The sequence below is a fragment of the Hyperoodon ampullatus genome (genome assembly GCF_949752795.1).
Source record: "Hyperoodon ampullatus genome assembly, chromosome: 6".
In the NCBI taxonomy this organism is placed as follows: Eukaryota; Metazoa; Chordata; class Mammalia; order Artiodactyla; family Ziphiidae; genus Hyperoodon; species Hyperoodon ampullatus.
In genome coordinates this window covers 12,722,750-12,749,461 of record NC_136919.1, presented here as the reverse complement: position 1 = coordinate 12,749,461, position 26,712 = coordinate 12,722,750, and the positions used below count along the sequence as shown (strand labels likewise).

The window sequence follows — 26,712 nt, the reverse complement described above, 5'->3', positions numbered from 1 at the left end:
ACTCAGAGGTGGGTCCAGAATGAAAGCTCTGCCCTTTCCCTGGGCTCTGTTCCCCAGCTCCCCCATGAGAGGTCCCCCCAAAGAAGACGGGGCCCAAGCACCCCCATCAGGAGTCAAGTAGCCAACAAGGGTCCCCAATTCTAACTTTCCAAGAGTTCAGAAATGTCACCACACAGATCAAACACCACCTCTGCTATGTCTCCTGCACATATGCTGGATAACTAGGTGAAAGCAGGGTCCCCAACACACACCCCGAGTTTCCTCTTTCCTCTCCTTAAAATGGCTAGTGCTTCTCCCAGCCCAGTGTGCCGCATCCTTCTCCTGGGCCTCCAAACCAATGGGGGGTCCTTGCCCGACCCCACCCCCGGCCCCCACTTTTCCCCCTGCCTCTTGGTCTGGGCAGGCCTCCATCTGTGCCCTATTGGGCCTCTCAGGGTTGGTCAGTGTCTCTTCTCTCTCTGAATTAACTTGACATAACCAGACAGATGGAAATGATAAAATTAGAACATAGCTTTCCTTTGGGGACATCCCACAAACACTGTAGAGTCTTCCAAACAAAAGCAACAGAGTGGATAACATTGGGGGTTGTCGGCTATTCAGAATTCAGAGGTGGTTCCAAGGAAGTAGTAAATAAAGGCCAATATGGAAGGAAAGAAAACCTGTAAATTGGAAGGCTGTTGGCGTCGTGCGATTCAATTCGGCCTTTTGCTATTGTAATCAGCTTAAGTTGAAGACGACTCCTGTCTAAATGGGAAACACAGGCTGTTGTTTTCACCCTGGCTCCAAATTTCAGGGAGCTCTGCCTTCGGGGAGGAGGGCTCCGTGGTGCTCCTGGCGGGTTCTGGTTCTCGGCAGGAGAGGGGAAGCCCAGGCCCAGGGGCCCAGCTGGTGGTGGGCAGGATGGCGGATGAGGGGTGGAGGCAGAGCGGGTGGATCCCTGGCAGCGGCTCGGACTCTGGATTTCAGCGGCTGAGGGGCAGCTGCCGGGCGCCCATGCTCAGTTGCGGAAGTGCCGGCAGCATTAGTACTGAAAAAGGATGACCTGCAAGAGGAGGGTGTGGGAGGGGACTGAGCCAGGGCCTGCCCCGCCTGGTAGCGCCCCAGAAGTCCTCGAAGGCATGGAGAAGGAGGGGGGCCCAGGGCCCACATCTAGGTTCAAATTCTGGCACAGACACTTACTTGCTGAGGGGCCCTGGGCAACTCACTCCCCCTCTCTGAGCCTGTTTCCTCATCTGTAAACTGGGGATGACAACACCTCTCTCTCAGAATGGGGAGGATCTGGTGAAATCCAAGAGCAGCAGCAAGTGTCTCCTGGGCACTGTACCCGGCACTGGGTACAGTGCACACTTGCATGATTTCACAGAAGCCTCATCTCAGCCCGAGGGTGTCCCACCATCATCTCCTCTTTGCAGGGGAGGCCGCTGAGGCCGGGGAGGTGAAAATCAGTGAGCCTGCGATCACACAGCCAGGAAGAGGTGGACCCAGCACTGCAACCCAGGCCTAGGCTCTAGAACAAGCTCTCTTCATTAGACCCACTGCCTCTTCCTCTCCAGGCCACCCTGACAGTTACCAGCGGTGCCCACCAAGCACCAGGGAACAGGCCAAGCCCTTCGTGCAGCCAAGCACCTCGACAGGCAGGTGGCTCAGACACGCCAGGTGCCTGACACACAGTGGGTGTGTTCCCAGGTCTCAAAGAGAAAAGGTGGCTGAGCTGGGGTCCGGTCTGCCTGACTCCGGAGCCCACGTCACACGGCCTCGCCCACTCACCCCACCTTGGGCCGTGCTCTCCGCTGGTCTCTGGGATGCCTGCCTGACTTTGGACTCTTCTGAACAGAAGCTCTCTCAAGAGGGATGACTCTGAAAGACCCTTCCCCTCCATAAGCCTCAGTCTCTCCATCTGATCGATGACGGCCGGGCCCTGATTTCTAAGAGCCTTCCAAGCTCTGAACTGGGGGATCTGGGCCCATGACCGGGAATAAATGTGGTCCTGGGGGCTTCCCTGGTGGCGCCGTGGTTGAGAGTCCGCCTGCCGATGCAGGGGACTTGGGTTCGTGCCCCGGTCCGGGAGGATCCCACATGCCGCGGAGCGGCTGGGCCCGTGAGCCATGGCCGCTGAGCCTGTGCGTCCGGAGCCTGTGCTCCACAACGGGAGAGGCCACAACAGTGAGAGGCCTGCGTACCGCAAAAAAAAAAAAAAAAAAAAAAAAATGTGGTTCTGGAAGCTCACAGGCAGGTGCGGCCAAATGATGATGTGGTGGAGGCGGAGGGTGCTACCCCAGATGCTCAGAGCACTGTTCTCCCGGCCAGGCCAGTGCTGGTCTTGATGAGTGGGTTCAAGGGGTGGCCCCGGGGGGCCCTGAGTCTCCTCCTCGCTAGGCTGGCTCAGGCCCGGAGGGACTTGGGAGAAAGCCCATGCAGTTCTGCACTGACTGGCCATACACACAGCCCGCCAGGCTGGCAAGATGTGGACAGAAAAGGTCCCTGGCCGCTGGCAGGAAGGTCTGGCAGTGAGAGGGCGGAAGGTCATGGAGGAGGCGGAGACATTTTTCTGCAGAGCCGCTGGACACGAAGTTGGGGATATGGCCCAGCAAGAGAAAAACTCTGGCTCAGCAGCCAAACCCAGGGGCCAGAAACCTTCCACGGCCAAAGCTGCCAGACCCCAGACCGGCTCATCCTTCAGGCTGAACCAGACATAACCACAGGCTTAGCTGAGAAACCAGGAGCCGAGGGCTCGCCTCCAAGAGCTGAGCCCGGCCCTAATCCGTTGCAAGGCTCCCCTCTCCCCTCCAGATAGTGCCCAGGCCCCTTGCTTGAAGGTGCAGGGCCTTCATTATATGACCCCCTGTCAGCTCCCACCCCACCCAAGGCCTCAGCCGCACTAAACCCCCCACCATCCCTCAAATCCAGGTCCCTGCAAGCCTCCTTGCCTCGGCATGGGCTCCTCGTGTCCCCTGCTTCTTCCCGAGAGCTGGCCATCCCCTCTTCTGAATCCTCGAAGGCCATGTGCATCCCTCACCGCAACTGCCCTGTCCAGCTGGGATGTGGCTGCGTGCCTCCTGCTCTAAGCCACCCACCCACTCCCTGAGGACAGGGGCCACGCCAGCTCGCCTCTGCAGTCCCGGGGCCAGGTCTGACAGGACGAACTCTCTCCCACAGGACGGGGGCAGCTCCGAGGCAGGCAGTCCTAGGATGGAGGCCAGCTGTACCTACGCTCACTGTGTGACCCTGGGCAAGCTGCTGCTCTGGCTGAGACCCCGTTTCTGCAGTTATGAAACGGCGTCAACCACAGTCATCCTCCCAGGGAGACAGTGAAGGGCGAGGTCAGAGAGAGCACTGTGTAAACTGTAAAGTGCGGCACAGAAGGAGGTCACTACTGAACCAGGCGGACTTCAGAGTCTGACAGACTTGCTGCATCCCCGGACAAGTCGTGTCACCTCTCTGAGCCTCTGTTTCCTCATCTTTACCATGATGACGCCATCCTCATATCCACAGGGTGATTGGGTGGCATCAGACAACACGTGTAAAGTGCTTCAACCAAAAGCAGCCCTTCCTGTATGACTGTCTCGGAGGGGACGTTCCTGGGGCGTGCTCACCCGCCACTGGGGTCTGCGGGATTTGGGGCTGAATATGTACTACCATTTACTTATAAACCTACTGGTCCTACTGGGCTGTCCGTACCTCCGCACCATCTACTTGCCCCACGGTACCCAGCACAGAGCCCAGCACAGAGCCTAGCACACAGTAGGTGTTTAATTAGGAGGCAGAGTAAGAGGGGCTGTCCTGGAGTAGTCGTCCCACGCCTGTCTGCCTGCCAAAATCACTGGGGCTGGGTATCACACCCGCAGATCCCGGGGTCCCATCCCAGAACTCCCCACCAGCTCTCTAGGGGCGAAGGTGGGGAATCTGCATCCCTACAAGCTGCCTAAATGATGCTGAGGCACATGAAGACTGCACTCAGCTCAAAGGCCTGGCTGGCCCTGTCTCCCTGGCCCAGCACACCCAATGACTCCCGGGGCTCCCTGTCTCTCCGAGGACCACTATAGTGATGCTTCTAAAAGAGGCCTCCAGGGCCGACCATGGTCCATGCGCCTTCACCTGGCAGCCCGAGGCCCCCGCCTCTCACTCTTTTTCCTCCCAAGCCTGTGTGCCAGCAGCACTGGATTGCTCTGGGTTGCCTGAGAGCCGTGGCGGCTCATGCCTTCCCGGTTGAACACTGAGGTTCAGACGTGCCTGCGTCCAGGAAGCCTTCCTGTGTCTCTCCCGAGCTGCGCCCCACCCCCCAGCTCCCTTGGCCTCTGCGTCGCAGTTTGATCACCCTTTGTTGTAACTGTTGGCCTCCTCGAGGACAGGGACTATGCCTTCCTCATCTCTGTGCTCCTGGCAACTGACTCGGGGCTCGCGGGCACAGTCAGTACATGGTGAATGTCGGCTGAATAAGTGAACGAATCAAGGCACAAGTTCTCATTCAGGCTCTGTGACCTTGAGCCACCTGGGCCTCAATTTCCTCGTCTCTAAAATGAGAGGGTGTCTGAGAGCGGTGGCTTTCAAGGCTCACTGGGAAGTGTCTGGGAGCTGAGCCGGAGGTGAGGGCCCTGCTCACTCGCAGTTTCACCCAGAGCAGCTCCACCCCCTTTCATCTGCATCTTGTGTTATGGAAAAGAGTAAACAAACGGGTTCCCGGGCTTAAAACAAAGCTTTCAAGCCATTGGACTGGGCGATGTCCGATGTCCAAGCACCCTTCTGGGTGTCCAGTCCTGATGCTTGAGACAACCAGAGATCGGGTTCCACAAAGGAGGCCTTACCAGTTGACCACGGTCACTGGCTGGCCTGCTGTCCCCGGGCCCCACCAGCTCAGGATATTCACTCCCAACAGACAGGAACACAAAGGAGGAAGTAGGAGAAACCCGTGAGATCATGGGAGGCGGGGTGGTGTGTGATATAAGCCCTCCTAGGGACCGCCAAGTTTGAGCAAAGTAACTAAATCCACAAATCTGAAAAAGAGAAGGCCAGCCATGGGCGGGCGCGCTGCGAGGAGGCTGGCCATGCGCACTGAACACACTGGCGCCTGCCTGAGGGACTACTACCTCGGGGGCACAGTGGGGGCCTGAGTGTCTGGGCAGAGGGTCTGCCACAAAGTGGCATGGTGCCTGCTCAGCGATGAGAATCCTGCCAGGAAGCCATTCCTGGCAAGGTGGCTGTGACCCACCCGACCCAACCCGGCTCCGTTTACCTTCTCACCCCGGTTGGAGAGTGGCCCATCCATATCGGCTTTGAGGTGGACGGGGGGCGCGGTGTAAGGCAGCCGGCAGTGCACCTGCCCACACTGTACCTGACCTGTGGACGAGAGGATGCCTTGGAGTCCATCCCCCAGCCTCCATGCAGGATCCCACCAGCCCCAGGCTCGGTAGGCTGGAGCCCTGGGGCCAGTTTCACCTCTACCACTTACCAGCTGGGTGGCCCTGGGCAAAATTTCAATAGGGTACCAATTGTCTACATGAAAGTCTTTATGAGCTATAAAGTGCTACACGATAACTGTCTAGCTCACTGATAAACACTCATAAATGAGTACATACAGGCACCCCTATATTCACAGCAGCACTATTCACAATAGCCAAGACATGGAAACAACCTCAATGTCCATCGACAGATGATTGGGTAAAGAAGATTTGGTACATATATATAATGGAATACTACTCAGCCATAAAAAAGAATGAAATGACGCCATTTGCAGCAACATGGATGGGCCTAGAGATTATCATACTAAGTAAAAAGTCAGAAAGAGAAAGACAAATACCATATGATATCACTTATATGTGGAATCTAAAATATGACACAAATGAACTTTTGTGCAACAGAAACACATTCACAGACATTGAGAACGGACTTGTGGTTGCCAAGGGGAGCTGGGTGGGAGAGAGGTGGAGTGGGAATTTGGGGTTAGCAGATGCTAACTATTATATATAGAATGGATAAACAGCAAGGTCCTACTGTATAGCACAGGGAACTATATTCAACATTCTCTAACAAATCATAATGGAAAACAATATAAAAAAAGAATGTGTGTCTGTATATATATATACATATACACATATATATGTGTGTATATATATATACACATATATATATAACTGAATCACTTTGCTGTACAGCAGAAATTAACACAACATTGTAAATCAACATCGAAATTAAAAAAGTAAAAAAAGAAAAAGAAACGAATATGTACAGAACACCTCCTACACGCAAGGCTGTATCCCATCCATTAGAATCCTCCCTTGGTGCACTGTACCTTCTTATCTCCCAAGAATCACCAAGGCTTTACCCCCATACCTTAGAGGACTCTGCACTCATGTCACCTTCTTTATGATGCTCTCCCTGACCATCTATTTACAATTGCAACCCAACACCAACCCTACCCTCCCTGTCCTCCTTCTCAGCTTTATTTTTCTTCTTTAGCACTTACCATCATCTGATTTACTGTATATTTTTATTTTTTATTTGATATCATCTGTCTTTGCCAGCTATTATGCAAGCTCCAATGAGGGCAGGAATTTTTGTCTGTTTTCTAGATTCTAGATCTTTGTGGATTTCCAGGATCTAGAATGAGGCATGGCATCTAATTTGTTGAACGGGTGGGTCTCTGTACAACATCTAAAATGGCGGTGGCGGGGGTGGGGGGATTCCATCCTTATGCCTGACCCAAATCTCTCATGCTTCAGCCTCTTTACCACTACAGTGGAGAAGTCTATGGCCTTGCTCTTCTCTGCACTTCATCCTCTTTGGTCAGAGGGGAAAGAGCTCTGTACAGAGACTTACAATTGATATGTAACTTAGGACAAGTCACTGTTCCTTTCTGAGCCCCAGTTCCCTCATCTGTAGAATAAGGTGGTTGTATAAGATGGGGGGTTCTTAACCTGGGGGGTTTTAGGGGTCCACGAACAGCCTGAGATTACATGGGAAACTGTGTGTGTGTGCATATTTCTAGAATCTGATTCCAAAGCTTTTTATCATATTCCAAGTTTGGGGGCTTCCCTGGTGGCACAGTGGTTGAGAGTCCGCCTGCCGATGCAGGGGACACGGGTTCGTGCCCCGGTCCGGGAGGATCCCACATGCCACGGAGCGGCTGGGCCCATGAGCCATGGCCGCTGAGCCTGCGCGTCCGGAGCCCGTGCTCCGCAACGGGAGAGGCCGCAACAGTGAGAGGCCCGCGTACCGCAAAAAAAAAAAAAAAAAAAAAACCAAGTTTGAAGTCTCCAGGAAACTCAGGAACCTGTGAATTTAGTGAATGGCGAAGAAGACTGCTAGGGTGACCTTCAGTCATGCAGCAAGAGGCAGCAGGTCCAAACACCCTTGATACCTCCTGCCCTGAGCTGGGTTCGCCTTAAGGGGAAGAGGAAAGGGCACCTCAGCCCCTTCTCTAGGTGTCCAAGACAGTTCTAGACTTGGCCAACAAACTGTGTGGGCAGAGTCCTGGCACAGCTCTGGAGGCCATGGCCCCACTCCCCACGGGGCCACCTAGATCCATTACCAACTCCACAGCAACTGCCGGCAGGTGGCCCAGACTCCTGGTACCTAGAGAGCCCCTGGTCCTTGGCTCCTTTAACAGATGAACTAGATCGTCAGTGGGCTCTCTGCAGCCTGAACATGTCATTGTTTCAAAAAGAAAGCGGGGGGGAAGTCCCTCCTACTAAGCAGATGGTTCAGAAATGGAACAGAACAAAGAGACATGGTTTCCAACTGACAGCCTGGCGCGGTGAGAAGGACTCTACACTCTCAGCTCCACCAACCAGAGCCACTGCCATCACCACAAGGGCAGCTAGTACTCATCCAGCACTTACTAAATGCTGAGGATGTTAAGTCAATGATCTCATATGATGCTCGCAACACTGCTTTGAGATAGGTATTCTTTCCGTTTTTTAAAAGAGCTTGGATTCTTACTGTCCTCATTTTTTACAGATGAGGAAACTGGAATTCAGGGATGCTAAGAAGCTTACCCAATGTCACACAGCTAGTAAGTGACAGGGACGGGATCCGAAGCCCCACAGTCTGATGCTAAAGCCCACATTCGATCATTAAGGAACCTGGCTCCCACTAACTTACTGTTGGCCCTTGGTTTCCTCATCTGTACAATGGGATGGTGATGTTTACAAACATGTGGCAGGACAGTGCCTGGCACATGGCAGGGACTCAGGACACAGCTGTGCTCTCCCTGACCTCCCTTCTCTTTCCCTTGGAGCCAGAGAGGGAGGGTTTGAGTTTGTGGGTATGTTGTCATCACTGCTATATTTCTGGTCATGCCCAGCTTTGAGGAAACAATCAATACAAACAACCTCGAAGGGAAAGAAAATCTGTGATAAGCACCTGCTCAACAGCAGGTTCACTGAATGTCCATCCCCCAGAAATGCACAAGGCTACTCTCTCTCTTTCCCCCAGGTTCCTGCTCGAAGGTCACTCCACCACAATCTGCCACCCCCGCTCCACCACAGTGCTCAGTCCCCACTGACATGCCTGCTCTCCATCCTTTATTCTCTCTCCCCCCCTCCCATCCTGCAGCGTGAGCCTTGGGAGCACACAGGCTTTGGTCTGTTGTGTTTTCAGTTGTATCCCAGAAGGCACAGAAGGCACTCAAGAAATATTTACTGAACACATGAGTGGATCCTCATAACCCTGTGAAGTAGGCATTATTAATGTCCCAGTTTACAGATGAGGAAACTGAGGTTCAAAGAGGTCAGGTGATTTGCCCACGGCCTCACAACCTTGGGTACTCCTGCCACCCTGGCTTTCTTCTGCAACCCCAAACGCACCCATGCCACGCTTTCTGCCTATATTCGGTTCCTCTGCTGCCTGCACCCCTATCTCCCCACTCCTTGTGGCTCACTAATTCCTACCTATCCTTCTGGTCTCAGCCCACTGACAGGCAACATCTCCAGACACTCCCATCCAGCATCTTGACTACAGGAATTACCACAATTAACACCACACGCTCATCTATCTCGTATTGTTCCATGTCTCTCCCTCCAGAACCCAGGCTCCCCAGGACAGGACTTTAGCCATCTTGTTCTCTCCCTAGTCTCCGGGGCCTGGCACGGAGTGGACGTTTGGAAAGTATCAATATTTTTTGAACGGCTTAATGGCTTGCCTCTACTAAAGGTCGAGCCCCTCTAAGGCAGAGCCGGGGCACTTAACTCCTCTCCACAACCACTAGGTCCGAGGGACTGCGGAACCCTCGTCTGCACGCACGAGGCTCATCAAGGCCTCCCCACGCCTCCGCCGCCCACGAGCGCTCATCTACACCCCCCTCTCCCACAGGCCGGGCGACCGGGCTGTGGCGGTCACTTACTCTCAATGTAGCCGTGCAGGGTGACCATGCGAGCCCGCTCGGGGCTGCTGAACGGGGAGTAGTGGATGTCGTCGGACAGGGCGGAGGGGAGGCGGGACGGCGGCGCCCCGGAGGGCGGCACGGGATGCTGTGGTGTGTGCTTTTTATGACGCGCCCGGCAGTTTTGAAACCACACCTGGAACGACAGCCTCAGCAGCCTCAGCCTCGCGGAAAAGAGCCGGACGCGCCGCCGGGGGACCCCAGGCGGGACTGCCTCGTCGCCAACTGAGGGAGGGCGGCCACGTGCGCCCCGAACCCGCGGCTCCGCAGCCCAGCTACGCGCTCGAGGGCCCACCCCCAAGGTCCCTAGGCCCCGCCCCAGACCCGAAGGCCCCGCCCACCCCCGGCCCCACCTGGATGACCCTTCGGCTGAGGCCCGTCATGTCCGCAAGCTTCTGCAGCGTCTGCGCGTCGGGGTTGTTGTCCTGCGCGAACTGCGCCTGCATAACCTGCCAGGCGCCGCGGGGCGGTGAGGCACGAGCCCGCCGAGGTCGCCAAGGCCCCGGCCCAATCAGAGGCTCCGGCCCGGAGGCCACGCCCCAGACAGCTACAGCCCCTCCCCGCCACCCGCGGGTCGGGCAGAGGGGCGGAGTCAGGAGGCCCGTTCAGCCCCGCCCACTCCGAGGCCCGGCCCACACCCGGCCACTCGCGGCCCGCCAAGGTACCTGCAACTGCTCGGCGGTGAAGGACGTCCGCGCGCGCTTGGCCGGCTTGGGCTGACTGTCCTGTTCCGAGGGCACTGCCCCCTCCAGCGTGAGGCCGTTCCCTGAGGGCGACAGAAGTGGCTGACCACGCGTCCCCATCTCTTCTAGTGGCAGCCTGGAAAGGACGGGGTGGGGGGAGCTGGTCCCTGGAAGTGTCGGGAGCGGAGTTGGCTGGGAGGGGGGATCCCAGGGTCCTAGTCCCTGAGCTCAAGTCTTTGGGGAAGGGGCTTCCACTTCTGAGCGTCTGCTCAGTACCAGACGCTTCTCTTTCGGTGTGCCCTTTATGTCTCACAGCCCTGAGCACGAGCGACATTATCCTCGTGTTACAGCGGAGGAAACTGAGGTTCAGAGGGAAGAAAATCCCAGCTCTGGACCTTTCGACTGGTATTCTGACAGCTGGCTGACTCTAGCGCCCCAAACTGGGCTCCCTCCTTGATAAACTGGGGAAACCAAAAAAGGTTGCAAGGATATACACCAAAGTGTTAGCAGGAGGGAGTGCAATTATGAAGACTCTACTTTCAATGTTTCTGCAACTTTTGAAGTTTTTTCAGCAATCACGTGTCTCATCACCTTGTTTCTCTAAGGTTTAACTTTGTTAACTGGAGTATATGTTAGTTATTCTCTTTCCATTTACATTACTTTTATAATCACACTAAATGTATTCCCATTTTAGTTTTTAGTACCTCCTTTTTTGGAATGCAAAGGTAATAACATGCTCCTTGCCAAAACCTCAGAAAATTCAGATAAGCACAAAGAAGAAAATAAAAATCTCCAGGAATTCCACCACTGTTCATAATTTTTTTAATTAGGAAAAACACTAAACAAACGCTCCAACGTACATACATAGAACGAAATCTGGGAAGATAGACACTAAAATATGAGGGGTGGTGGCGTTCAGAGTGGTCTTTATTTTTCTTCTTTTTGCTTAACCATCTTTTCTTAATTTTCTATAATGGGCATGTGTGTGTTTAAGATTAAAAAGTAAACCAGTAGCCAAAACTGAGGGCTGGTCAGTAAAGGAGTTCTGAGACCATAAGCCTTCAGGTTCCCTGCGTGGTAGGAGTCTGGAGTCAGGCCTGACTGTGAGAGCTGGAGTGTAATTGGCAAGGTTGTGACTAGGAGTAGTCCTGGTTGGTCCAGGTATGGAAGGAGCCTGGAGTCACTCCTGAGCCATGGTGTGGGGGAACCTCTAACTCCTGGACTTCCATCCCAGCTCCACAACTGACTTGCCCAGTTACTTGCAGGTAACTTCAGAGCACCCCAGCTTCACTTGCTCCCCACCTAGACCCACTCAGCCCTGATCCTGGCTGGAGAAAGTGATGGCTCTGCTGTGGCCATGGCCAAGAACACTCTGGGGACGTCTGACTAGTTCCTCCTCAGAGGCACTGGGGATGGGGCAGACACTTTATGACTCAGCCCCCATGATCCCAGGAAGACCTGGACCCTGTCCCTGAGCCTAAGTGTCTTGGGAAATCACAGTATCAGAGCCAGAAGAGATTTAGGGATCTTTCTAGTCCAATATCCATCTTGAAACTAGGGAGACTGAGGCCCAGAGAGAAAAGGAAACTTTGTATGTCAGCGCAACATGCCAGAAGCAAAACTAAAGCTTGGGTCTCCAGACTCAAAGGCCTCTCTCCTTACAGGCCAGGATGAAACCCCACCCCCAAATCTCTGGCCTGTAGCTGCTGCGGTGGGAGTTGGGAGAAGAGGGTCACTTCATCTCTCGCAGACGGGCCCAAGCCTGGTTCCAGGAAACTGGAGGGGATGAGCCTCCAGGCCAACCAGAGCTGTCCAAAGGTGGAGTAGGCTGCCCCATTATGAGAATCATCTCTAGGGATCACTGAGTGCCTCTCGGCTTTACAGCACATCGGCTCATCTATCTTTGAGGTGTCCTACCATCAGCCCCATTTTACAGATTAGGAAACATAATTTGCAAGGACCGGCAGTGACTTCCAACTTTCAAGCAAATGGTGGAGCCAGAAGCGGCCAGATCCGTGTGCAGCGCCCCCCACCCCATGCTGCCTCCAGGTGATAAAGGGGGCAACTGGCTCTAGAGGCGTGTGGGCAGTCCCTGGGGTGCTGGGGGGGGCGGGTCAGAGAGGGCTGGGGAGCCGAGGGGCGGCCAGTTTCTGGGCGGGGCGGGTTGGGTACCGTTCTCGGCGGCCCTCTTGAGATTCTCAATCATGGTGTCGTAGTGGATGCGGCAGAGCACCTTCTCCTCGACCAGGCCAAACTCCTCGCCCGTGGACAGCTGGCGCTTGCACGAGAAGCAAGCGAAGCAGGCCAGGTGGTAGGCATTGCCGCGTGCCCGCCGGACCCAGTCGCTGGCGTAGATCTGTCTGCCGCACCTTGCGCACTTGGTCCCAAATCGGCTGAAGGACACGGGGTGGGAGGGGGGGCGAAGGGGAGGGGGGGCGAGGCTCAGACAGGCCATCCAAATCCTAGTGGCCCGGCCGTGCCCAGGTTCCCGAGGGCCTTCACGCATGCATTTCCCTTTGCCTGGATTCACCACCCCCTGCAGCCAAGTCCCACCTAGAAGGCAAGCTGGTAGGTGGTTTTTATTTTCTTCCTGGTGCTTTTCTGAGTTTTCCAAATTTTCTTCAATGATCACTTAACATTTGTATATAGTATTAAACTGCTCATTAAAATATAAGTGTTAGGGAAAATTTAATAGTAGTAATAATATAGGCAGATTTATGAGCACTAAACCACTTGCCCAGCAAGATTCTAAGTGTTTTATGCTGATCGTGCCAAGTAATCTTCATTTTGCAGATGAGGACAATGGGGACCAGAGAGGTAAAGTAACTTGCACAAGGTCACACAGCTTGCAAGGATAGAACTCCTAGCCAGTATGACTCCAGAGATGAATAAACTGTAACCCAGCTGTAGAGAAGCTCAGAGTTTCTTGGAAGCATAGGCAGATATGCCCTTACTAGCTTTGTGACCCTGGGCACATTGTTTAACCTCTCTGAGTTCTCATTTTCCTTGCCCTGAGCTGAACTAGGTGACAACAGCAGGTACGGCTATTTGTTTACTGCTTTGTAGTCTATTAAGTAACCAGCTAGTCCCAGACTCTGGAGTCCTGTGTCATTCTAACAAGACAAAAAAGCCCAGATCAAATGCCCCACTCTCCCTTAAGCCTTCCTCGATTCTGCTTCTTCCCCGTCTCCCTCCCGCTTTGTGCTGTGGCTATTTGGGTGTGGCTACCTCCACCACCAGACTGGGAGCCCCTCCAGGAAGCAGCAGTCTGATTTGCCCTGTCCCAGAAGTCAGCCCAAGGCCTGTCCCCAGAGCACCAGGGAAAATTTGTTCTTGAAGTGAATGACTCACTCTGTGACCCTGTCCGGACCCTCTGAGCCTCAGTTTCCCCTGGTGCACACTGTTTCAGGGAATGGTGCTTTCACCCATCCAGCCTCTCAAGCTTAGAAACCTAAATCATACGCTCCTCCCTCTCCTCAATCCCCCATCCAACCAATCATCAGGCGCTGTTGGTTCCCTTTCCTAAGTATCTCTGGGACCCATCTCCTCCTCGCCACTGCCACCACTGCCCTCCTAAACCAGGCTCCCACCATGAGCCCCTCACTGCCAGTCTCCACACCCATCCTCCACATACTGGCTACAGGGACGTTTCCAGTATGCACAATTTACCCTGTCCGCTGCCCTGCTTAAAATCCTCTGGTGGCTCCACTCTACCCTCAGGATCTGGTCCAAGATCCTTGGGAGTTTACAAAGCTCAACAGACCACATCCTCTCTGGCTCCTCTCCTCCCTAACCTTCAAGATCCCTCACCCTACACTCAAGCATGAGCCCCAGTCAGCTACAATGGAAGGTTGGTTCCAGGTCTTATGGCCCCCTCTGAAGCACTTTCCCACCCCAGGCCTTCGCACAGGCTGTTCCCTCTTCCCACCCTCCTCCCACACCCCCAGTCCCACGGCTCCCAGCACCACCTTCTCAGCAGTGATCACACCGGTCTGTAAATGTCAGGTTTCTTGGCTCTCCCTTCCACCCCTGGCATTCCTGGGAAAGGATCTAGAAGATTTGCCTCTGTGTCCCCAGAGGCACATTTCCACCCAAAAGAGCACTCGGAAATGCCTTCGAGTGCGTGGAGGAACCAGCCCAGCAAATGCGCCCCGGTTACAGCCTCGCCTGCCTTGGCAAATGCAAGCAACTGCCGGTTGAATAAACGGTCTCGGGTCGAACTAAGTGCAGCAGAGCGGAGGCCTCTGCCAGCCCCGGCTCTAGACGTACGTACCCCCAGTGCCATGCCGCTCTGTCGGACAAGGAGCCCTAGGGGACCCTGTCGGCGGGCGGCGCGGTTCGCTCAGGCAGCGCTGCGCACCTTTGCGGGTTCGGTCAATTGCCCCCCAAACAGAAGTGGTTCCAGACCCTGGAAATTCGGCTTCCCCAGCACAGCCCGCGGTCTCCGTTCCCAATCTCTCAGTAAAAAGGAGAGGAAACCGCTTTGCCCACCCGAGCCTCCTCCCGCCGAGGGGCCGACCCCAAATTCCGAGGTCCGGCTCAGGATTGGGAGAACTTCCGGGCCTCTGAAGGGAGGAAGAAGGGCCAGCCGGGTGCAGAACCCTCGCTGCGCTCCAGGGTCCCGGGGCGCAACTCCTTTGCATCCCCCTCGCCGCAACCGCGTGAAATGGGGACTCTGGCACCCAATTTGCACACGTGGAATCGGAGGTTCGGAGTGGACAAGTGACTTCGCCAAGACCACACGGAGTGTGGGGCAGGGGTTGAGATCCCCTCCGAAGTGCAAAAAAACCCCTAGAACCTGCGAAAGCAGCCCGGACGGGAGATGCGTAGAGTTGAATCCCGGTGTATGAACAGGAAAGGGGCCTGGTCTGACCGAGTCGCATCCCCACTCCGGGCCTTGGGACCTGGAAAGTGCCGCGCGCAAGGCATAGGAACCCTCAGGCTCCGGTAAGCTGGGAGTGCGTTGCCAGGGAGCTGAAAGAGCCGGGAGGCGAAGGTCCGGGCCCTCAGAGGCAGGCAGGAGCCGTTGCGTCTCCAGCCTGTCGTGTTCCGGGATCAGTGCGCTGAGCCAGAGTGTAACACCTCGGATCCTGGCGCTTGGCTCTGCGGGATTCCTCGTTCTCGGCCGAGACGCATCCAAGACTCTCCCCGCGCATCCCCGATCTTCCCGCTCCACGAGCCCCGACGCCCGGGCGCGTTCTGCGCCTACGTTGGCGGCTCACAGTGCCCTCATCCCCTTGCTCTGAGGCGGGAGCCGCTAGCGACCCGTCAGCAACTTTGTCACCCTCCGTGTGTCACCCTAAATGCCAGGAGCTGTCCCCAGCTCTCGGAGCTCCCTGCGCTCGCCGTGTCTCCGCCCAGTCAACGAAATCATCCTCCCGCTGGATCCTTGGATGGGGTTGGGGGGTCGTTTTGCAGTTTTCGGGCCGCTCCTGAAGCGTGTCCCCCACCCGGGGAAGGGGTCAGTGGCACAAACAAGGGGCACGAGGAGGCTTACAGATCCAGGCTCTGACAAACCGACAGACTCCTTCCCAGGCGGGCTGCGAGGCCCGAGCCGCCGGATTCCGGAAGCAGCGAAATCGGCGGCGGAGACAACGAAACTTCAAGAAAGGGGTGCTCGGGAGCTGCGAAGGGAGCGCCAAAGCGATTAGGGGGCGCGGCCATCGCCCGCCACCCCCAGCCTTGTGCGCGCCCCTCCCTGGGTCCCCGCGCGCGCCACGGGGCAAAGGCTCAAAGCACAGAGGCGCTTTGAGGATGGAGAGATGTTGGACGGAGGCTGCGCATCCTGGCAACTGCCGAAAGGAGCGGAGTGGGCCACGCGCACCGCCTTGCCCTCTCTCCCCGGAGCAGGGAACGGAGACACCTGGGTGCTAGTGGCTCTGCGGAGCGAGCTGTGCGCCATTGACCAAGTCAGGCTCGCTCTCCCGGCCTACCTCTCCTCGATACCGAGTAAGAGCTCGGAAGTTGGGTGAATGAGCCTCAACGAAAGAGCCCATCGGAACCTCACTGCGACCCCTGCCCATTACTAAGCTACCCCTTTTCTGCATGAGGAAACCGAAGCTCAGAGTGGGAAGGCCAATGTTAATTAAGAAGCTAGTGAGCCAGGGCGCTGACACTCAAACCAGGCTTCCCTTGTTTTGCGTTCGGGACGCTCGCTTGAGGGCCTTAGAGCGAGTCTCCGAAGCAAACTGGGGGGATCAGAGGTGGAGTCCTTCCTATTCCTTCTGCTCCTCCCCTTCCCGGCAAACCGTTCGGAGAAGAAGCCAGAAACAACAGAACCAGCAACTAAGAGGTTAAAACGGCCCACTCCTCGGAGGTCCCAGCGCAAGGCCCCTCCCGAACGCCTCTCTCAGCTCCCCCAACATCTGTCCCCCAACAGCTGGCGGCCGCTGGGCTGCTCTCTGCCGCGGTGGGGGGCGGCTTCCCAGCTCTGAGCCTCCCGGGGTACCCTCGCTCCGGGGGAGGGGGTGGGCTTCTCCCGCTGGAGTCCGCGGTCTGAGCTTGGGTTCGGGGGGCAGGAGGGAAAGAAGGCTGCAGGTTGCCCTAAGTGTCTCGCGCCAAGCTGGGGACAGCAATAGGCAGGGCCCCTCCCAGGCCCAGCCCGGGGCACTCTCTGAACCCCACCCGCATAAACACAAGGAGAGGCAGTTAACCCGTTACTCCCCACTCCCAGGGTCAGGAGGCAAGAGGGCTAGAGACCCTGGTGACCCGATCCTGGCAAAGTTGCTCCAGTCACTGGGACTCTGGGGTCACTTCACTCCAGCCCTAGTACTCCCAGGGCCCACCCATGGAGAGTCACACAGCACAGCAGGTGCTCCCTGTGGGAGCCCTAGGGCCACGGGGGGTGGGGGGAGGGGGCCTTTGCCATTGCATGGGCCCCACCTTGCACAGGGGGGCTGCTGACATGTCTCAGCTATAGGAGAAGAGTATTGAGTATCTAGACACAGGGATGGTGAGTCAGGCAGCCACGGGGCTTATCCTGGTTCTGCCGCTTATTAGCTGTGTGACCTCACCACTCAGGGCCTCAGTTTCCCCTCCTATAATGTAGGGATTATGACAGTAGCCTACTCACAGTGGGGATCTCAGGAGTCAATGACATAAAACAATGAGATGTAAAGGGTTAACACAGTTCCTGGCTTAGAGAAGAGCTCTGTACAGTCTTCTGACAGCGTCCTCGGCCCTGTCTGGTCCCTCTTCCACTCTCTCGCTGGTGGGACCCTGGGTACAGAACTTTCCACTCTCTCAGGACATCATCGCCCCCACTCTACAATAGGCAAGACGCTTCAGGAGGCCAGGAGCTGGAAGGGCACTGCAAATCAGTCCATGCCTGCCTTTGGGGGGCAGCAGCCACAGGTTGGTGGGCAGGAGGCAGCTGTCTGGGGTTTTGATTGCTGAGGGCAGTGGAGACATGAATGCCCCAGAAAGGAACACTATTTTCCCCCCAGGACTTTTTTTTTTCACTTCTTGGAAGAAAATAAAAAGAAAAAACAGTCTTAAACCAAAAAAGTGAAGAAATTAAAAGCAATACACATTTTCTTGGTGGTAGTTTTTTTTTTTTTTTTTTTTCTGCTAGGACTTGGGGTTAGGGGAGGTGGGAATCTGGTTGAAGCCACAAAGGCTGATGAGGTCCCTCTTTGGATGGCAAATGGAGAAACTGAGGCAGAGAGGTCCAGCGACCTCACTGAGGACCCACAGCCGGTGGAAAACCAACCCCTTCCAACAATGCAAAGCCAGGAGCAGCAATGGACCTCTGGACCACCTCCCCACCCAGGCTCTGCAGCCTCCTGCCCTGATGAGTTTGGAGTGCCTTCCTAACTTCTAGTTTCCTGAGTCCCCAACGCTGCCAGCTCTGCCAAAGGAGATGGAAGAGGGGTCTACAGGCCAGTGTCAAGGAGGGGCAAGTTAGGGGATAGAACTGAGAGGAAACTCTTCCCTGGAATAAGACCAGAGCCAGAGGACCTCGGAAGCTACCAGTGCCCCCTCCAGGGGGTCTTGGCCACTTCCTCCCTCCCTGCATCCTGTCCAGAGATCTTGGCCTCTCTTTGGGGTGAGTGCTCCAGTCCACTTCCCATCAGACTCTCGACCTTGGGCTTCAGGAAACAGAGGGCTAGAGGATCTGAGCGCTCAGCCCTTCCCTGAGCCCCAGCTCTAGAGAGGGGCTCTGTCTCCCATGCTGCCATTCCTGCTCTCTCCAGGAAGGGCTCCTTCACAGCAGCCGCCCAGAGCCTGGGCTGCCACGCCGGGCACTCAGTAGTCCCTGCCTGGCACTCCGCCTGCTTTTTTCTCTCCCTTTCTGTGGGTTTTATTATTTTTGTTACAGGTGGGACTGCCAGGGATGAGTTATGCCTGCAGGGAGACCTGACTGGGGGAGAAATGATCAGAAGAGCCACAACTTCTCTCATCCCAAGGAATGTGAGCTTTTATTCTCTCCATTTTCTTAACCAAAAATCTGTTTTAGTTTTGCTTTGGGGGCTCTTGTCACTGCTGGAAAAGGATTAGCGTTCAGAACCTGCAGCCCAGAAATGGCCCATCCCCATCCTTGCTCCCCAGACTGCCTGAGGAAATGCCATCAGGTGATTATGCCTGGAATCCTGTCACCAATGGTGACAGTGGTGACATCCATAGCACCTGCACTTTAGGGAGCCTCTACTGAGCCTTCCTCCCTTCACTGGCCTCCTTGGCAGCTCAGAGAGATAACCCTGATAGGAGGACACTGAGGGCAGAAAGATGCAGTGATTTGCCCAAGGTCACACAGTGATCCAGGGTTGGCCTGATGGAGCCTGGTCTCAGTGTCTCCACAACAGCTGGACATGCCATTCCCCACCCCACCGCAGTGGGAAGGGGGACTCCACAGCCAGCGAGGTGCTAAACAGTGAGATCAGGATCTGAGTTTTGACTAATCCTTGAAGGTCTAGGAAAGCACATCAACCAAGGGGGCTTGGTCCAGCCTGGTCATGAGCTGGGGTTGGAGATGCAGCAAGGACATGTGGCTCACAGGGTGGCAGGTCTGTCCCCACCAGGAGAGCAAGGAGAGGGGGCCAGGCCTGCCTTACTCTACGGGAAGAGGCCTGCTGGGTTCCCCAGGCCTCAGCCGTGTCCCTGAATAGCTGATGAACCCAAGGAGCCCTGAAAGAGTAGCTGGCTTGTTTTTTTGTTTTTTGTTTTTTGTTTTTTACCAACTGGAGTCAGGCCTAGAGCAGGGCACTGGCTACACAGGGACCCTAACCTCCCTCTCCTGCCCTGGCCAGCTAAGTGTCAGATGGGACAGTGGAGGGGAGACATCACACTCTGGTTACACACCACACAATGATAACCCCGCTCTCACATACACACACACACCACAGCCCACATCCACAAATCCACATTCACCTCACACCGTTGAGCCCCCAATGCCTGGGTTAAGGCCGTAAGCAGAAATGCTCCCTCAGAGGGGGGCTGTGTGGCGGGATGGGGAATGAAGGGATTTCAGAATCCTCACCTGCTCACCTCCAGATCCCAGTCCAGGTGTAAACTTGTCCTGACCACCTTGCACAACACATACACACACACACACACACACACACACACACAGTCCCGACATTCACACAGCCACACACTCTCTACACTCACACATAAACTAAAAGACAAATGCTTGTTGTAAAGGAACACCTACGCTGTCCACACACCCCTCACCCTGCTCAGTGACACATTCCCCCAGCGCCACTGCACAGATCCGGACAAGACAGACACACAAGCATCCTTGAGTCCCATGAATCCCAGGCCACCTGGCAGAGCCGCCCCTCCCCATGCACACCCCAGCTGCACTGCCACTCACAGCCATGCACCAGGAAGAGTCCGTTTTTCGAACCAGGCTTCCTAAGGTTTCCTTAGAGTACCCCAGCTCCCAATGCTGCTAGCTTCTTCCCAGATTCAAGGTCCTCTCTTTCCAAGTTCCCAGAGACTCAATGCCGGGGAAGGGGGCGGCACTGCCTTCTACTGCATCCCCTGACTCAGGGGATCTTTCTGGGGCTGGGGTCTTCCCAGGAAGACTGAAGCCATGACCTCTCCCGAGGCAAGGATGGGAAGGATGTCGGTGGACTGGGGAGGGGGGGTGGTAGTTATAGGGGAGTAGCTTTCTCCACTTCCTGAGAAAGCCCTTGGGAACAGGCATGCGGCCCAGGAACCAATCCCACTCTACTCTCTTTGGACTCTGTAGGCCCGCTGGCCGGGCTTCAGGCCTGCTTCACGCTTCCCGCCGGGATCGGGCCGGCAGCCGCTGCTCCTCTGACCTCGCAGTGACCTCGACCCCGTGACCGGGTCAGGCCCGAGCTGCGCGGTGAGAAGCCAGGCGCAAGCGGCGGAGAAGCGGCGGGAGGACTAGCCGGGCTGCTGTTGAGAGCTGAGCGGCCGGGACGCGGCACCGCGGCACAGAGAGCGCAGCCCAGGGTGATCCTACTCGGGGCCCTGGCTACGGCGCCCGACTCCCCCTTCCTGTCCCGGCGGCCCAGAGTCAGAGCCTAGACCCCAGAGAGGCTGAAGCCGGGGCCCGAAACGACGACGGAGCTGGGACTGGAACAGACGCCTGGGATGCAGGCAGAACCCAGACTCGAAACACTATACTCGAGCGATGCCGGGGTCTGAGTTGAGGCGGAGCCGGAGACCGAGGTCGGGAGTTAGATCGATGAGCTTGAATATGGGTTCGGATCCGAGACCGATGCGAGGCTAGTGCTTGGGGCCGGACCACACTCGAATCCAGCCTCGAACCCGGCCGGGGTAAAAGCCGAGACCAGAGCCAGGGCAAGAGTCTGGAGCCCAGCTCAGGGTCCTGCCCGGGAGAGACGCCGGCTTGGCTGGAGTAGGAGTAGGGTTGGAACCCAGAGCCGGAGCGCACCGGAGATGCAGCCAGGTCGGCTGGGATACGAGCGGATCGGGGCAAGACGGGGACATCAGAGCTCGACCAACGCGCTGGAAGTCGGAACTTGAGCCTGAGACTCGGGCAGGATCCGAGACCGAGCCAGAGACGCGACCAAACCCGAGTGGGCCACAGCAACCGGAGGCGGATCACCGGCCCGAACCTGTGCTGGCACCCGCGCTCGGCCTGGAGCTCCTGGTTCGTGGCGCTGAGAGCCGGTGGGCTGGGCCCTCGCGGCGCGCCAGAGCATTCGGGACGCGGGGGCTCCGGAGCCAGAGACAGCGCGTCGCAAAGGCGGCCTCCGCGCGCCGGTGGCCTGCCTGCGGCGACGTTGCTGGCCCAGCGGCCGCAGCCTACCTGAAGTAGTCCATCTTGCAGAAGATTTCCTTGTTCTTGATGTAGCAGCTGTTCTGCTGCCTCAGCGACGTGCGACACACGGAGCACTCGAGGCACCGCACGTGCCAGATGAGGTTGTTGACCTGGGGAGGGGGTGGAGATGGGGGGTGCGGCTCAGCGCGGGCCTCTTTTCACGCCCGGCCCCAGCCTCCCCGGCCCCATTTGCAGACAGATACGCCGGAGCTCTGAAGGTACATGGGACTTCCCCACTTTTCCTCTGTAACACAGTCTCAGGGAGGTAGAAATCAACTCTGCCCATTTTTCAGACAGGAACCCGGGAACGCAGAGAGACGCTACGATTTGCCCGAAGCCACGCAGTCAGGCAGGGATGAGCCAGGTTTCGAATTTAGTGGACCTGGCGCCGGCATCGTTTCCCTGCAGTCTTCTGGGTTGCAACCCACACCCCGCCAACACACGCAACACTCCGCGCCTGTCTCACCTTGAGCAGATATCGGTCCAGGATCTCGAGGCCGCAGCTGGAGCAGATGTTCTTGCCGGCAGACGGCACGGAGGAGGCGGCAGAGGGCGGTGAGCAGACAGATGGCGTGCTGGGCGTACAGGGAGAGGCCCGACCCTCGTCCTTGTCCAGAGGGCCTGCCAGGGCCTCAGCGTCCGACTGAGCCTGCAGTGGGGAAAGAGGGAGAGCCGCGCTCTGAGCTGAGGGCTAAGCCAGGTGCCCAGCGTTGCTGCTGCCTCGGAGACAAATCTGGGGCCTCAGAGAACCAACTAACAACGAAATGCCCCCGAAACGACAAGCCACGGGCTACAGGACAGGAATGGAAGGGCCTACTGGAGAGGACAGGACGGCTCCAACTTTTAGCACGCGCTTCCTAGGTGCCAGGAGCGGTCAAAGCTCACCTCCCCGGCCAGAAAACCGAGGCTCAGAGAGGGGCGGCGCCCTCCGGCAGTCCCCCAGCGCACGGGCAGCTGTTCGGGGCCGGAAAGCCGGGTCAGCTCCCCAGGGCCCGGCCGCCGGGAGACCGGGGACCGAAAGCAGGGCCGAACGAACTCACCATGGCGGGCGGCGCGGTCCCTTCAAGGCAGCGGGTGGTCGCTTTGCAGCCGGACCCTGGCTGGGCCATCACCTGGGGGAGGGGGGAGGGAACGCAGGCGGCGGCGGCTGCAGAACTGGCTCCGCGCAGCCTGAGCCCAGCGCCTCCCCGCGCCTGTTATATAAACCGGCGCGGAACAATGAGTCCTAACTTTGTAGTGGGCATTTAAAGCCCTTCCCCACAAAAGCGGTGTCTCTCTAATGAAGCAATTTGAATTTGGATTGGATTTTTTCCCTCTCTCTCCCCCTCTCCCTGCACTTAACCCGTGGCTCTTGAAGTAATCGCTTAGTTCCCTTGCAATACAAGCCTCTGAGGGGGAAAAAAAACACGCGCACACATACAAACTACCTGCAATTAGAAATTGTCGTGAATGCCCAAGATAAGAGGTAGCCAGAGTGTCAATTCCAACTGTCAATCAGTGAGATCCATCAGGCCGCCCAAAGAATTGCAAATTTGATTTTTTAATGGTAGTAATTAAAAATCGAATTTTTTCTCCCTCCACCCACCCCCTTCCTCGCTCCCTTCTCCTCCTCTCGACACAAAATGCAAAAAGGAGAAAAGAGAGAAAGAAAGAAAATAAAGAGATGGGGGGTGGGCGCTTGAGGAAAATAAAACCGGGAGCGTTGGGAGCATCAGCCCGTCCACCCCGCGCGCGCGGCGAAATTGGTGCGGCGATACCGACTCGGATCCAGGCGCCTTTCGCGGGCCAGTCGGAGGGAAACCCAGAGTAAAATAGGGGCTAGATCGGGGCCGAAACGGGACCAAAAAGAGAAAACGGAGGCGTCCAAAAAGAGGAAAAAGCACCCTCCAGCCCCTCGGAGCGCCCGGGACCGGCCCCGCGCCGAGATTCTCAGCCTTGCGCCCGCACAACCCCCGGCGCATTGGCGCTATCAGCGCCTATTCAGACGGACAATACCCGCCTCGCCTCCTCTTGATTCGCCTGTGTCTTTGCTAGATCGCTTTTTGAGAAATTCCTTCAACATTTGCATAATGTGTTCCCGCTTTCCGCGCCCCCCCTCGCGCTCCTGCATGCTCACACACTCACATACACACACTCCCAAGCGCACCCCAGCACCCCTCCGCTCTGCGGCCGCCCGCCACCCGGCCCGGCCCGGCTGGGTCTCGGCCCCTGTCCGACCCCGGCCCGGACAGCTCACCCACTCTCTCTCTCGCTCGCTCACCTGGTCGGTGGCGGGGCCGCCCTCGGCCGGCAGCCGGCAGCCCTCGGGCAGCGCCGGGGCGGCGTTCTCATGCTTCCAGTACATGGGCCGGGGAGCGGCGGGCTCAGCGGACGCGCAGCGCGGAGAGCCGCGCCAAGGGGGGCCACGGCCGCAGCGGGAGCAAAGGCTGAAGCAGGAGCTGGAGGAGAGCGGAGGCGCGGGCCCCGCCGCCCCGGGCCCGGTCCCAGCCGCAGCCCCCGCCCCCGCCCCGAGCCCCGGCCGGTGCGCAGCCCTGGCCTCCCTGGCTGCCTCCGCCGCGGTCTCGGAAGAAGGTCCCGACAAACTTGGAGAGGCCCCCGCCCCCTCCTTCTTCTCCTCCTCTCCCTCCTCCTCTCCCTCCTCCTCGTCCTCCTCCCCCTCCAGCTGCGGCGGCGGCTGCCCTGCCGCTGGAGCCCCGCTCGGTTCAAGATGAGTCATGCGTGACCAATCCCCTCCCCGCCAAGGGAGAGCGAGACACAGCGAGGCAGCGACCCAGAGACACACACAGACATACAGACACACAGAAACTCAGAGCTGCTGACGGAGAGACTCAGAGACACGCTGACATACAAAGGCACCCTCAGGCACACACGCACCCAGCTCTCACCACCGCCCCTCCCTCAAGGGGCACCCACAGACCTCAGGCACAGCCCCACTTACTGGTACAAGAGGGACCCATGGTCACACCTTGGGCCGAGTTGGTTTTCATATAAAGTCACACATTATACTCCGTTGATGCAATCCATGCCTCCTACGTTTGTGTACATCTGATGCAAATGATGACCTGTTCGCATCATTTACAGGAGCACAAGACACATACTCACACTCACACACCTGCGCAGCTGCCTCTGCTCCATAACAACTAAAGAGCACACCAGTTCCTCAGGGCTTGGGCTACATCCCATCCTAAATGGGATTGGGCTCGGCTGGTGGGGGGGCTTCCCCTGAATTCTCCAGGGAGGGATTGCCTGGGACACCCCCTTCTTTGCAGAATTTGCTGAGCTACCCAGTCTAATGCCATCTCACCTTCTCTAGGGCTCTACTGATAGTGAGAGAGGTGGGGAAAGCGAGGAGGCCCAGGCATTTAGATAGGAGACACAGCCCCCAAAGACTCAGACACAAAAGCCTCAAACTCAAAGACAAGGCCTTACACACACTAACATACCACATACATGCACAAGTGGACGCTCACAGCCTCAATGCCCTTCCCACACAAACTGAGCTTAGGGAGACATGTAAATATACATCATCTTCTGAAAACAAACATGCACACTTAGATCTGGCCCTACAGACACTACACACCCCACCTCCGCCAAGTCGCACATACCATCACCTCCCTAACTGCCCTCATTTACAAATGTAAACTCCCCACACAACTGTTCTTACATGTGTACACACATCCATAGTTAAGAGAGCACAGACTCCCATGGAGCTCCAAACCCATGGAAAACCCCGTGTCCTCGACTCAGACACCCTCAGATATACACACATATCCCTACAGATGGCAAGGTAACCATTTATAGGCAGAAACAAAACAAACAAACAAACAAACAAAAAGAAACAGCCTACACACCTCTGCAGACACAGGATTCCCAGTAGTCACGGCTTCAGTCATGCACACACACAGGCACTTCCTAACAGACACAGGCAGACAAGGGTATCTTCCCTCCAGTGTAATACTAGAGACTCACACCTATATCCTCGAAAGAGACAAATATCTGTTTTTTTACAGACACCAAGGTACACGAAAATGGCCCCAGCCTCAGCCAATGGCCTTTCCCACCCGCTGCATTTCCAGCCATTTATTGCTCTCAGATACAGACATTCAGAGTGAAAAGTTTCTCTTTGGACCCTAATCTTTTTTTTAATATATAAATTTATTTTATTTATTTATTTATTTTTGATTGCGTTGGGTCTTCATTGCTGCACACCAGCTTTCTTTAGTTGCGGTGAACGGGGGCTACTCATTGTGGTGGCTTCTCTCATTGTGGAGCATGGGCTCTAGGCATGCCTGAGGCATGGTAGTTGTGGCATGAGGGCTCAATAGTTGTGGCTTGCGGGCTCTAGAGCACAGGCTCAGTAGTTGTGGCACACAGGCTTAGCTGCTCCGGGGCATGTGGGATCTTCCCAGGCCAGGGATCGAAACTGTGTCCCCTGCATCGGCAGGTGGATTCTTAACCACTGTGCCACCAGGGAAGTCCCTGGACCCTAATCTTTTCTACTAAGAGCATAATTGCAATGTGAAAGCTGGTGCATATGCACACGCATACACACGCACCCTCAAACATCCACATGACCACAGACGAACAACATCCTCCTCCTCAAATATCTTTTTTGAACATAATAAACCCAGCAGCCACTACTTGGTACTTTACTCCAGGACAGGCTTAACATTTTACAGTCATGATTTTATTATTTTTTTTTCACAATAACCCTATGAGGTAGTGTCTCTTCTTGTACCCATTTCACTGATGAAGAAACTGAGGTTCAGAGAGATCATGTGATACGTCCAAAATGGTGCCACATGGCTAATAATTGTCAGGTCCAAGAACTCAAAACCAGATTCATCTGACATCAGACTTTATGCTCCTGATTTCTAGGCTACATACATGACCATGTCCACTCTATGCATACACACAGACACACATGTGCCCCCCACACACACACACATTTTCCATATTATCTGTCAAAAGACCTGGATATGACTCCTGGCCTCATCATTTACGGGCTAAGCTTGCTTTGTCATCTTCAAAATGGAAATAATGGTCGGGCGACTTTATCTCCTTGTTCTCCTCCCCTCTGGGTAGCTGGGGGAAGCGGGAGGTCATTGAACATTATATGAAGCTGCACATATGTCAGATGTGTGAGTGCAGAAGGACTCCAGGAAAGAAGAGGCCATGAGGATGGGACTGGCTTTGCAGGCAAGAGGTGCGGAGAAGGCTTGAGCTAAAATGAAAGGGCAGATGAAATATGGATGCATTCATGGGAGAGAAGAAAGTATTCCAGGTAGAGCGATGACAGCCAAGATTCAGAGGCTGGACAAACAAGCTGTTGTTGTCCTATGAGAAGGAACATGAAGGATTCACACCATAGTTATTATTATGGTAATAATAAT

The 26,712-nt window shown here is 56.0% G+C and overlaps 1 protein-coding gene across 3 annotated transcripts; it reads right to left on the bottom strand.

Moving 5' to 3' along the window:
• Nucleotides 1-962: 962 nt before the first annotated feature.
• LHX6 (LIM homeobox 6) lies at nucleotides 963-23,663 on the bottom strand (the record flags this gene model as incomplete). Of its 3 annotated transcripts, XM_079706088.1 has the most annotated exons (10): nucleotides 1,022-1,042; nucleotides 5,231-5,334; nucleotides 9,338-9,512; nucleotides 9,730-9,825; nucleotides 10,042-10,142; nucleotides 12,232-12,452; nucleotides 21,308-21,429; nucleotides 21,786-21,968; nucleotides 22,360-22,431; nucleotides 23,580-23,663. In XM_079706088.1, the coding sequence occupies 10 exons, from the start codon at nucleotides 23,661-23,663 to the stop codon at nucleotides 1,022-1,024; spliced, it is 1,179 nt and encodes a 392-aa protein (XP_079562214.1). The 3 variants fall into 3 exon arrangements, with proteins under 3 accessions (XP_079562215.1, XP_079562216.1, XP_079562214.1); XM_079706089.1 differs by lacking the exon at nucleotides 5,231-5,334 and having other exon boundaries at nucleotides 963-1,042; XM_079706090.1 differs by lacking the exons at nucleotides 5,231-5,334; nucleotides 23,580-23,663 and adding an exon at nucleotides 23,230-23,280 and having other exon boundaries at nucleotides 963-1,042.
• Nucleotides 23,664-26,712: the final 3,049 nt, after the last annotated feature.